This window comes from Ictalurus furcatus, chromosome 14 (genome assembly GCF_023375685.1).
Source record: "Ictalurus furcatus strain D&B chromosome 14, Billie_1.0, whole genome shotgun sequence".
NCBI classification, from domain to species: Eukaryota; Metazoa; Chordata; class Actinopteri; order Siluriformes; family Ictaluridae; genus Ictalurus; species Ictalurus furcatus.
This window is the reverse complement of record NC_071268.1, coordinates 23,984,305-23,996,418: the sequence shown is the minus strand read 5'-3', so window position 1 is coordinate 23,996,418 and position 12,114 is coordinate 23,984,305. Positions and strand designations below refer to the sequence as shown.

General features: G+C 41.8%; 1 protein-coding gene across 1 annotated transcript in view; it reads right to left on the bottom strand.

Moving 5' to 3' along the window:
- myo5c (myosin VC) overlaps nucleotides 1-10,784 on the bottom strand; it is a 29,036-nt gene extending 18,252 nt beyond the window's left edge. The window contains exons 1-6 of the mRNA XM_053642425.1: nucleotides 10,413-10,784; nucleotides 9,910-10,020; nucleotides 6,229-6,397; nucleotides 1,379-1,523; nucleotides 834-990; nucleotides 591-734 (exon numbers count right to left, since the gene is read on the bottom strand). Coding sequence (XP_053498400.1) covers nucleotides 591-734; nucleotides 834-990; nucleotides 1,379-1,523; nucleotides 6,229-6,397; nucleotides 9,910-10,020; nucleotides 10,413-10,439 — 753 coding nt within the window. The 5' untranslated portion in view covers nucleotides 10,440-10,784. The remainder of the gene's footprint in view (nucleotides 1-590; nucleotides 735-833; nucleotides 991-1,378; nucleotides 1,524-6,228; nucleotides 6,398-9,909; nucleotides 10,021-10,412) is intronic.
- Between the last annotated feature and the right edge of the window lie 1,330 nt (nucleotides 10,785-12,114).

The following is a 12,114-nucleotide window of genomic DNA, read 5'->3' as shown; positions in this document are numbered from 1 at the left end:
TCGATCATTGACCTCAAATGATCATTTGAGGTGCTGCTATGCTATGCTCAGTTCCACAAAAGTCCAAAATGATCCACCTCGAAACATTTTAACAGCAAATAATCTGATATAAATGGTCTGCACTTAGATAACACTTTTACCCAAAGCGCTTTACACTGGGTCTCATTCACCCATTCACACACACACCAATGGTAGCAGAGCTGCCATACAAGGCGCTAACTAGCCATCGGGAGCAACTTGGGGTTCAGTGTCTTGCCCAAGGACACTTCGACATTTGGATTCATGTAGGGCGGGAATCGAACCGCCAACCCTATGATTAGTGGACAACCCGCTCTACCACCTGAGCCACGGCCGCCCATAAGAGTGTAATTTGATTACTAAGCTGTACAAACAGTCTCCGCCAACGTGTAGCTTGAACCCATGACCTTGAGATTAAGAGTCTCATGCTCTACCAACTGAGCTCGATGGGCTGACATAGATGTCAAAAATTGTGACACATTATATTGGTCTTTTGATTGTTGAGAGACATGGGGAGCTTAACCCTGCTAGCCCGTTCCAGACCCCTGACCACAATGTGCAAACTTCTTTACCTGAAAAACAACCCTAGACTTTTCTAGAAGGTATGTCCTCATGTTAGCTCCGATGATCTGGTATCTCCGGTCAAAGCTGATTTCAGTGTATTTCCCAAATCGGCTGCTGTTGTCATTCCTGGTGGTCTTTGCGTTACCTATTGCCTGCAAATATACAGCGAAAGTGTACGGTGTAGTTTGTTATTATTTATGCAAATTTATGTAAGGGTATATAGTAAGTGCTTTGAAGATGGACCACAGTACTTCAGTGATGGGGTTCGATGCCAAAACCTTGTCCTCCACCCGAGTGTTGCTGCTAGATTTGCTGACCATTGCAAAGTATCTCATAGCGTAGCGAGCAGACACGGTCTTCCCTGCTCCAGACTCCCCACTGACTATGATGGACTGGTTCTTGTTGTTCCTGTGTAAATACGGTATACGCATCAACACAAAAGGACACTGTATAATCTAACCTATATTCACAGTATCGACTGTTGCCTATAAATTTTTTTTTAAAAAGTATAAATAAACTGCATAGCAAAAACTGTAGTAACGCTCATTGATTGAGTTATGCGAATACTGACATTTTATGAAACAATATATTTAATGTGTAATAAGTATTGAAGTCTTTTAAAGTCTCAAGTTTTGCCTCAGACTCGGTGCAAAACTAAAGAAATGAAATCGGGACTTCAAATATGTCTCAGCTGATCAAGTGTATTTGAGATCCATGATTGGAAATGTTAACTTTGTCACACATATCTGATGGTGCACATCAATGTCAGTTTACCTGAACGCTGGAATACACCTACCTTGCCATCAGTTTATAAGCTTCTTCTGCCACAGCAAATATATGAGGGTCCAGATCTCCCATGTTCTGGCCAGAATAAGCACGGATGACCGCATCTCCATAAATGGGGAGCTGTTTATATGGGTTTACCGCCACTAGGATAATGCCTAAGATGCATAGTATGAAGCAAGAAAGACCCTGAGATATAAACATATTTATATGTGAAAGGAGGAATCACAAAATAGTACCTCAAAGCTAAAAATAAGCAATATGATGCCCTGCTACAATCATGAGAAATAATAAAGACATGAGATATTAGGCCAATTACAGTGTTTTGTAACACCTAATGGCAAACTGAAACTGGAAAATAACTAGTTGATAGGGCGATCGTGTATCGAGCCAGTCAAAGATTTTATTTAACTGATGGACTATACTTCCGAAGTAAGAGCAGTTTTGTAAAAGCTGCACAAAAATCATTAAAACTCAGTTTTTCATTAGTGGGTTCACACATTTCTCTCTACTACTACTACTACTACTGCTACTACCACTACTACTACGAAAACCTGCTTTTTCACTTTTACGGTAAATAAATACGCCTTACGGGGCTATGAATGCAGCATTTGTTTCAGTGGTGCATTGTATGTGCTGTAACTTAATAGCGAACCTCAGAAAAACTAAACACGGCCATGCATTTCCAGACATTTTTGTCATACCCTGCCTAATACTCCTTGGTATGGCGATGCTATAGTGAGTTCGCATGACTATTCAAACCTCTGAACCCCAGCAAACTGTTGAGTCGAAGAGCATTTTATCCATAGTGGATATAAAACGGCTATACACTCCTGTTAAAACCAGGTTTTTGTGATGTAAAAAACAACAACAACAAAAAAAATTCAAATCATGTCAGAACTTCTTCCACCCTCAGTGTGAAATTACAATGTATAAAAATTTTAACATTTTAAAGATATCAAATCATCAAAGAAATAATAATAATAATTAAAAAAAAAAAAAAAAAAAAACTTACAATGACCTAGTTGCATAAGTGTGCACACCCTTAAACTAATACTTTTTTTGAAGCACCTTTTGATTTTATTCCAGTCTTTTTTGGGTAAGAGTCTATCAGCACGTCTTGACTTGGCAATGTTTTCGCACTATTTCTTGCAAAAACAGTCTAGATCCATCAAGTTGTAAGGGCATCTCCTGTGCACAGATTTTTAGATGGATTCAGGTCTGGACTCAGGCTCGGGCATTCAAAAACACTGATCTTCTGTTGGTCAAGCCATTCCTTTGTTGATTTGGATGTATGCTTTGTGTCGTGTTGAAAGGTGAAATTTTAGGGTAGTTGTGTAACCCCAGTTCTCTGACAACAAGAGTGAGGTATCTCACTATGGGAAACGCCTCGTGCGTGACCGATCATGGAAGCACCAATAACACCACGTCTGTCGGCTGACAGACCGATCACGACAGTGATGCGGGAGTCCCGCCTCCCTAACATACACATCACTGACGCCGGTCCCTACCTCATTCTCAACATATCTCTTCTCCGTGCAAATGCAAGGAGATACCTCACTCCTGTCATCAGAGAACCGTGGTTACGCAAGTAACCTAACGTTCTCTTGCAAACATTCGTTCGGTATCTCACTACAGGATATAGACAACTCCCGTATTGCAGATATGCTGTCCGAAGCAGGCATGCCAAACAAATTAATGATGTATGTAACAAACCCAAAACCCCCAACTAATCCATGAATAAAGCAGGAACATTTGTGGGGGAAAAAACAAAAATCACCTCGTTTGCGAGAGCTGTGTTTTGTTTAGTTTTTTTACATGCTCAGGATGGAATGATCCAATGATGCCTCTGTAACATCCAACCTATAGAATCAGACAAAAGTGTGAGGTGAACCCCAACTCGCCTCTGCACATATGTCCTGAACTGAAACGCCTTTAAAGGCGTACCTCTACCTCTGGTAGAATGAGTCCTCAGCCCTTCTGGAGGACTAAGACACATGCTATTATAACATGTAATAGCTTCCACTACCCGATGGGACAGACGCTGACGTGAAATAGGTTTACCCTTATGAGAATCAGCACAAGAGACAAATAACTGATTACTTTTCCTCAGTGCTTTTGTTCTGTTCACATAGTGACGCAACGCACGAACAGGGCAGAAACAATGAAGCTGCTCTTCTTCCAAGAAAAATGAGGAAAAAGGCGGAGGATGAAACGCTATAAAATCTACTGATTTATCTTGTGCACGAACACTGGATTAGTTTTGAGAGTCACTGTCGAACAATCCATAGCAAACGGCATAAAAAAAGTTATGAACTGAAAAAGCATGTAGTTCATTAACCTGCTTCGTGGTCGAAAGAGAGAATAATAAAGCAGCCTTTAGGGAAAGGAGCTTTAAATCGATGCTCTCTAATAGGCTCAAATGGGAGCTGAGATGAGGGTGCGTTCAAGACCACAGACAGACCTGTTCAGACCTTTCATAAACCCACCTAAGAGCGGGTGTTGACTTATAGTATTTTTGTCAATCCCTACATGGCAAGCCAAAATTGCAACAAGATGTACCTTGACGGTAGGGAAGGCTCTTATCTTATCTAAAGGTTCCTGCAGAAAACATAACACACCTGCAAACAGAACAGAGAACGGGAGCAGTGTGTGTGCACCAGAGCTCAAACACATTCCATTTCTGATCATACGCAGAGCGCGGTGACGCCACTCTCGTATTCTGAATCGTCTCAATCACCCTCGGAGGCAAACCCGTAATTCTCAAGTTGAAACCTCTTACGGGCGACGCCCAGAGAGCCACTTTATCTGGGGCTGGGTGAAAGATCTCCCCGCGCGCTTGTGAGAGGAGGTACCTGTGCAACGGGAGGGGCCAAGTCTGATCGTGCACCGGACTGTGATCGGACTATCTCCGCCAGCCACAATTTCCCGGGCCAGTTTGGGACGATCGGTATTCCTGGGTGACCATATTCTCTCAGTAATAATAAATAGCATAGAATTACTATAAAAAAGTAATAGCAGTGCGTTTGGCCATGGGTGCGCCAGCGCATCCACACCCATAGGCCATATTTAACAAAAGATGTTTTTTTGGTAAACCTCTGTTTTGTTTGCAATTGTTTGACATCCATGAGAGCAAGTATTTCTGTGAATTTTTTGAACAAAAGATTACACAAACAATAAAGGCAAATTTTCAGAGTCTTCTTTGCTCATATTTACTAAGGGTGCCAATATTAGTGGAGGGCTCTGTAACATGTTGGAATTGGTCTCATCAGAACATAACACAATTTGCCACATAGTTTGGGGTGATTCAGTTGAGCTTGGATGATTATGTGAGAAAGGGCTTCTGTCTAGCCACCCTGCCCCATAGCCCAGACATGTGAAGAATAAAGAGTTTGCAGAGAGAGAGAGTAATCAGTACTTGTCAGATGTTCCTGCAGCTCCTTTAATGTTGATTTAGGTCTCCTGGCACCCTGATAAGTTTTTGTGTTGTCCTTTTGTCAATTTTGGAGGGACGTCCTGTTCTCGGTGAGGTCACTGTGCTGCTCCACTTTCTCCACTTGTTGATGACGGCCTTCACGGTGTTCCATGGTATATCTAATGTTCTGGAAATTCTTTTTTTCCCCACAATTACAAAAGGGTGTGCAAACTTATGCAACAAGGTTATTGTGACTTTTATTTTTCCCTAAAATGTTTCACTTAATTTTTATACGTTGTAATTTCACATCGAGGGTGGGAAAAAAGTGCAGACATGATTTATGTTGGTTTTCTTTTTTTCCACAAGAGCCTGCCATTTTAACAGGGGTGTGTAGACTTTTCATATCCAATGCTGTTCCTTGCCAGGTCCCATAATAGATTCTATCTTATCTGCTGTGTGAGCTCATAAAATGATTAAACTCCTGGGAACAAGCCGCTTGCTGCCGACTTGCTATTGTACAGTGTTGTGAAAAAGTATTCGTCGCATCCTGATTTCTTCTGTTTTTGTGTAGATCTCATACTAAATCATTTTAGATCTTCAAACGAAATACAAAATAAAACAAAGGCAACCTGAGTAAACACACAATACAGTATTGATTTATTTATTATTGAAGCAAAAAAAAAAAAAATCCTATCACCCATGTGAAGAACTAATTGCCCCCTTAAACTTAAAATCTGGTTGTGCTATCTTTAGCAGCAATAAATCACTTTCGATAACTGGAGATCAGTCTTTCACTTACTTCTAGGACTAGGATTTACTCCCGTGCTTTGGATCATTGCTGCATAATCCAGTTACGCTTGAGATTCAACTTACGGACTGAAGACCGGACATTCTCCTTTAGGATTTTTGGTAGAGAGCAGGATTCATGTTTCCCTCAATTATTGCAAGTTGACCAGGCCCTGAAGCAGCAAAGCATCCCCACACCATCACACTGCCACCACCATGCTTGACCATAGGTATCATGTTCTTTTTGTGGAATTCTGTGTTCGGTTTATGTCAGATGTAACGGGACCCCTGTCTTCCAAACAGTTCCACAGAACATCCTCCCAAAAGGTTTGAGGATCATCAAGGTGTGTTTGGGAAAATTCAGACGAGCCTTATGAATGCAGTTTCATAGATTTGGGGCGTTGGTAACTATGGTGGGGGAAATACATTTTCACACAGGCCCAGTTGGTATTGGATAGCTTTTTTGTGTCAATAAATAACATTATCATTTAAAAACGGTATTGTGTGTTTACTCAGGTTGCCTCTGTTTTATCTTAGATTTTGTTTTAATTTCTGAAACAATTTAATATGAGATCTACACAAAAACAGAAGGAATCAGGAAAATACTTTTCCACAGGACTGTATCAAGAAAATATTTTTTCACAGCACTGTATATCACCTACCACAGTATGTATAGATTATCTTAGAGTCCACAAATCTGATGCGCAGGTTGTGCAGCACAGCCGGTTCATGGAGGTAGCTCAGAGCGGTTAGGTCATTCTCCCCCACCAGGATGTCTGGGTTACGTAGGGGGGGTAACAGACCGTCCACCTCCACTGGGTATTGGATCTCCTAAGGCACAGAATCAGCCAGAAGATCAGCATGATCTAATAAAATTCTTGTATGTTTTGTTTGTACACAAACTGCAAGCAACATAGCCGTCAGTACGGTAGCAGTGATTCTGGACTCTGGTTTCTGGACTGGTTTTCCCAATAGCCTTTGCCCTAATTAAACCCTGGCTATTTTTAGATAATTTATGTGGAGAAACATCAAACATACAAGATGAAACTACTCATGAATTTACACTGCAGCAGCCTTAATGTGTATCTAGCATTTGGCCACACCAAAAACAAAGTTAACCAGTGACAGTGTCCATTCAAACTCCATAATATAAACTATATGGCAAAAAGTATCTGGACACCTGATCATCACGACCCATATGTGGTTCTTCCCCAAACTGTTGTCACAAACTTGGAAGCACACAGTTGTATAGAATACTTCTGTATGTTGCAGCATTATAATTTCCCTTCACTGGAACTAAGAGACTCAAACTGGAAAATGTTCCAGCATGACAATGCCCCTGTGCACAAAGCAAGCTCCATGAAGACATTAGTTGTGTCCCAAATGACGTACAATACGCTATACACTTACACTATACACTCTACTGTCTAGTGTATGAATTTTAGAAGAGTAGTATCGTCTCAAATGGAACACTAAGAGATCTGAAAGTGTGAGCCATCTGAAAGAGAACTGGAAGTGTGAGCCGTTTCCCGGTCTATGACAAATGATCTCATACGCATATAATGCAAGATGAGAGGATGAGATGAAATAACCACACTCAAGCCAACCAGGACAGCCAGGAACCTTGGGGTGACTTTTGATGACAGCTTGTCCTTTACAGACCACACTTCAACAACTGCACGGTCCTGTAGGTTCATTCTGTACAACATCAAGAACATCAGACCCTATCTCACCGAACAGGCTACACAACTATTAGTCCAGGCTCTTGTCAAATCAAAACTGGACTACTGCAACTCACTATTCTCGGGCCTCCCAGCCAGCTCCATCAAACCCCTCCAGAAGATTCAGAATGCAGCAGCATGCCTCGTCTTCAACCAGCCCAAAAGGACCCATGTCACACCCCTCCTCATCTCCCTCCACTGGCTTCCTGTAGACGCCCGTATCAAATTCAAGGCCTTGATGCTCACCTACAAGACCGTGTCTGGATCAGCACCCTCCTACCTCAACTCTCCTGAAGGCTTACGTTCCCTCACGCAATCTGTGATCGAGTAATGACCGACACTTAGTAGTGCCGACTCAGCGTGGCTCAAGGTCCCTTTCCAGAACCTTCACATTAACCGTCCCTCAGTGGTGGAATGAACTTCCAACCTCAATCCGGACCGCAGAATCTCTCACCATTTTCAAAACACAGCTAAAGACCCACCTCTTCCGTGAACACCTACCTAACCCCTAAAATGCCAACCCCACATTATCCTAAAAAAAATAAATAAAATAAAAAAACACTAAAAAAAAACCTACTCTGGCTCTTACACCTCTACTCTGCGCAATTTCCTTTTCTAGAACTCAATTAAAAATCTTGTACAGTAGCACTAGTTGTATTGTTCTCCGCTTGATATATCGCTTTGCTTGTATTTCCTCATTTGTAAGTCGCTTTGGATAAAAGCTGCTAAATGAATAAATCTAAGTGTAAATATAAACAAAGCCCAGTAGACAACCTACGCAGTCGTACCTTGATAGTGCGAATTTTTTAAATGTTGAAAAATCAAATCACACAACGTGGGCTAATTGAATCCGGCGTCAGCGCCTGGTAGCCCCTCCCCTCTTCCGGGTAAGCAAAGCTGCGACCGTCGACTGCATGAAGTGTCCAAAATTCCACAAGCGCATCATCCGGGTACTCGAAGTGCACGTCTTCTCGTTGGGATTTTTCACCGTGAACACACCGCGTACACTATGTATACTACAAGAGACCCTTTTCACGTGACATCACGCAACTTCCGTTCTGACTCAAAGCAGTGTATGATTACTTCCGCCAGGTTTACCGCCAGAAATGCATCTAGATGATGTACAGCGACTTGTAATTTTCACTTACGACATGTTCTAAACTTGATAAAGGATACAGATTCTTCATTGAGCAGTACCTGTTGGATTATGAAAGGAAAGCGTTTTTGTATTGTCCAGCTCAGCTAACGTTAGCGGAGGAGTTAGGAGAACGGTAGTTGTTAGATTTCTCTTCTGCAAATAGAAAGTCTTTAAATTCTTTTTCTTGATTAATATACTGCAATACGAACCACAAACTCTTCTTGGAATCGTGTTTCCATATTAGTGATGTTAGCTATAGATTGTGTATTGTTAGATAAAAGTCAGTAAGGTATTACCTTAGTGGGTTTAAAACAAAAAATACATTTATTAATTAAATAAATAATAATGAAACGCTCACTTTTTGTTGCAATTGAGCAAAAGTCCAGTGTAGCGCCTATCTGGGGTGAAGTGCCCAGCAACGTGCAACACCAAGCCGGACACTTCACCCAGGAAACACAGAGGCCACAGTCGAAGAGCTGCGGTCTGGCTGCGGTCACCATCGAACATATAGTGAATGACACCCTGATGGTGATGCCGAGATATGAGCTACACTGGGATTTTGCTCAATTGCAACAAAAAGTGAGTGAGATTCATTATTATTATTAGGCTTTAAATACACGAAGGCCATAAGCTAAGCTAAGCTAAGCTAATTGGCGCTTGTGCTTTTGCCGCATGTAGACAGCCGAGCATACACTGCTTCTCCTTCATCTCGTAGGATATATACACTGGTGAATTGTATATAAGATTGTTCTCCCTCCAGAATGTTTCATTTTAGCAGCAAGAAAACTGTTTTGTTGCCAAAAACAGTGGAACGTTCGTTGCACCACCCATGGTACGATGGCAACGTAAGGTAAAACGGATGTCTGTATACACTGCTTTGCGGAAAGGCGAAAGCTTTCTGACGTCATCGTGAAAAGGCTCTATAAGTGTGCGATTTGGGATGCAGCTATTGTTTGGAAGACCTTGAGTGTAAAACACAGAGCCCTGATCTCAACCCCACTGAACACCTTTGGGATGAACTGGAACACCGACCAGACCTCCTCAATGCCTGCTCTCACTAATGCTCTTGTAGCCGAATGATCACAAATCCCAACAGCCACGTTCCAAAATCTAGTGGAAAGCCTTCAAGCACATATAGGTAAATGATCTGCACTTGTATAGCGCTTTATTTAACCTTAGGTTCCACAAAGCGCTTTACACTGGTTCTCATTCACCCATTCACTCACGGTAGCAGAGCTGCCATGCAAGGCACTAACTTGCCATCAGGAGCAATTTGGGGTTCAGTGTCTTGCCCAAGGACACTTCGGCATGTGGAGTCACGCGGGCCGGGAATCGACCCGTCAACCCTACGATTAGTAGACAACCCGCTCTACCACCTGAACCACAGCCGCCCGCATGACATGATGTCACGTGTGGTGTGGTGGTCAGGTATCAAGAAACGTTTGGCCCTGCATTGTATGTATGCGTATATTACGAATGCTTACAGCTCCATCCTCTAGCTGCAGGTGTAGAGCTGGATCTCCAGGTGTGTAGTCTCTCAGGAGCTCCGCTGACTTCCACACCTGCTCTGCATCTGGCACCCATACTCTGTTATACTGCAACAGAGGCGAGATTTTTTCACACACACACACACACACAAAGATAAATGCTTTAGGAAGTCATTTTTAAAAACACCCCAAATCACCAAATGAGTAGAACCCACTGGAATAACCATCAACATAATCATAATAATAAACAGATTCTCACCTGACTAGCTACCAGGTAAGATTTTCTACCATATGCTGCACTTTTAACCAAACAGGGACATTATTAAAATATCTTTTCAGAGGTTTTCCAAAACACAGTACACAAACTGTATATATTAGTAGCGTGTTAAACAGCAGCGAGGGGGTGAAATAAATAATATATATATATATATATATATATATATAGGCTAAACTTTTTAAACACAACTTCACGCGCTGTAGCGCTTCCGTTTCAGCCCTACCTTAGTGTACAGCTCCGAGAGCGCCATGGTAACCGTCACGCGCACTGATTTCACTCATGTGTTTGTGTTGGTAAATTGATATTATAATTAGCGCTACATTTAAAAAAAAAAAAAACAACAACAACAACAAAGTGTAAAGAGTAAAAGTCTCAATCTCGGCGTGTTAAGTCACTCCACTTTACTCGAGTGCACCTGTTGTGCTTCCTCTCAGCGCCTTCAGGTCTCGTGACGCCTGCTTGCAGTAGGGGTGTGTTCATTTACTCAAGGACCGGGGAATGAAAAGAAACAGGATCCGAGCTCGTGCGGGACAGAAACATTTAGACTGGCGTCACATTCTTCACTCTGACAGAGAGTTCAACATGGCGTCATGGCTCTGTGTTCGTGGTGTACAAATAGTTCACATATTCTAGATTCGTTACACATCAAGTGAAATATTTCAAGCCTTTTTTTTTTTTGGCTTGTTTTAGTCTTGATGATTATGGCTGACAGATCATGGAAATGAAAAATCCAGTATCTCAAAATATTAAGAATAAAGAATTTATAATACAGAAATGTCGACCTGATGAAAATAATGTTCATTTATGCACTCAGTAGTCCTTTTGCATGAATTACTGCATCAGCCTGTGGCACTGCTGAGGTGTTTGTTCTGGAAGCCCAGGTTGCTTTGTTAGCAGCCTTCAGCTCGTCTGTATTGTTGGGTCTGGTGTCTCTCATAGATTCTCTACGGGGTTCGGGTCAGGCGAGTCGGCTGGCCAATCAAGCACAGTAATACCATGGTCAGCAAACCAGTTACTAGAAGTTTTAGCACTGTGGGCAGGTGCCAAGTCCTGCTGGAAAAGGAAATCAGCATTTCCATAAAGTTCTTCAGCAGATGGAAGCGTGAACTTCTCTAAAATCTCCTGGTAGACACTGCATCGACTCTCGACTCGAGAAAACACAGTGGACCGACACCAGCAGATGACATGGCACCTCAAATCATCACCGACTGTGGAAACTTCACACTGGACTTCAAGCAACTCGGATTCTGTTCCTCTCCACTCTTCCTCCAGACTCTGGAACCTTGATTTCCAAATGAAACACAACATTTACTTTCATCTTCCCCGTGATTGTGATTATGTGTACTGAATCAGACTGACTATAGTAGTGGTTTTCAAAGTGGGGGGCGCCTGGAGGGCCTCAACAATTTGGTGTGAAAAATAAATTCTCACTCTCAGACAACCACACACACACACACACACACACACACAATCAACTCCTAATGTAATGTAAAGATGGAAGATGTAATTACTAATAAAGAAAAAAAGGGGGATATATTCAGAAGTCTATATTTTTAATGTGTTTTAAAGACATCTTGCAAAAGGGGGCCTCAGTCAAATGTTAATGCCATTTGGGGGGCCTTGCCCTGGCAAAGTTTGGCAACCCCTGGACTATAGATTAAAGCCTCAGGAAACCTTTGCAGGTGTTTTGAGTTAATTCGCTGATTAGAGCTCTTCTCAGGTCAACATTACTGTAATATAAATTCTTTATTCTAATATTTTGAGATACTGGATTTTTATTTCTATGAGCTGTAAGCCGTAATCATTGAGATTAAAACAAAAAAAACGATTGAAATATTTCACTTTGTGTGTAATGAATCTAGAAAATGTGAAAGTTCCACTTTTTGAATTAAATTACGGAAAAAATGAACTTTCCCACGATATTC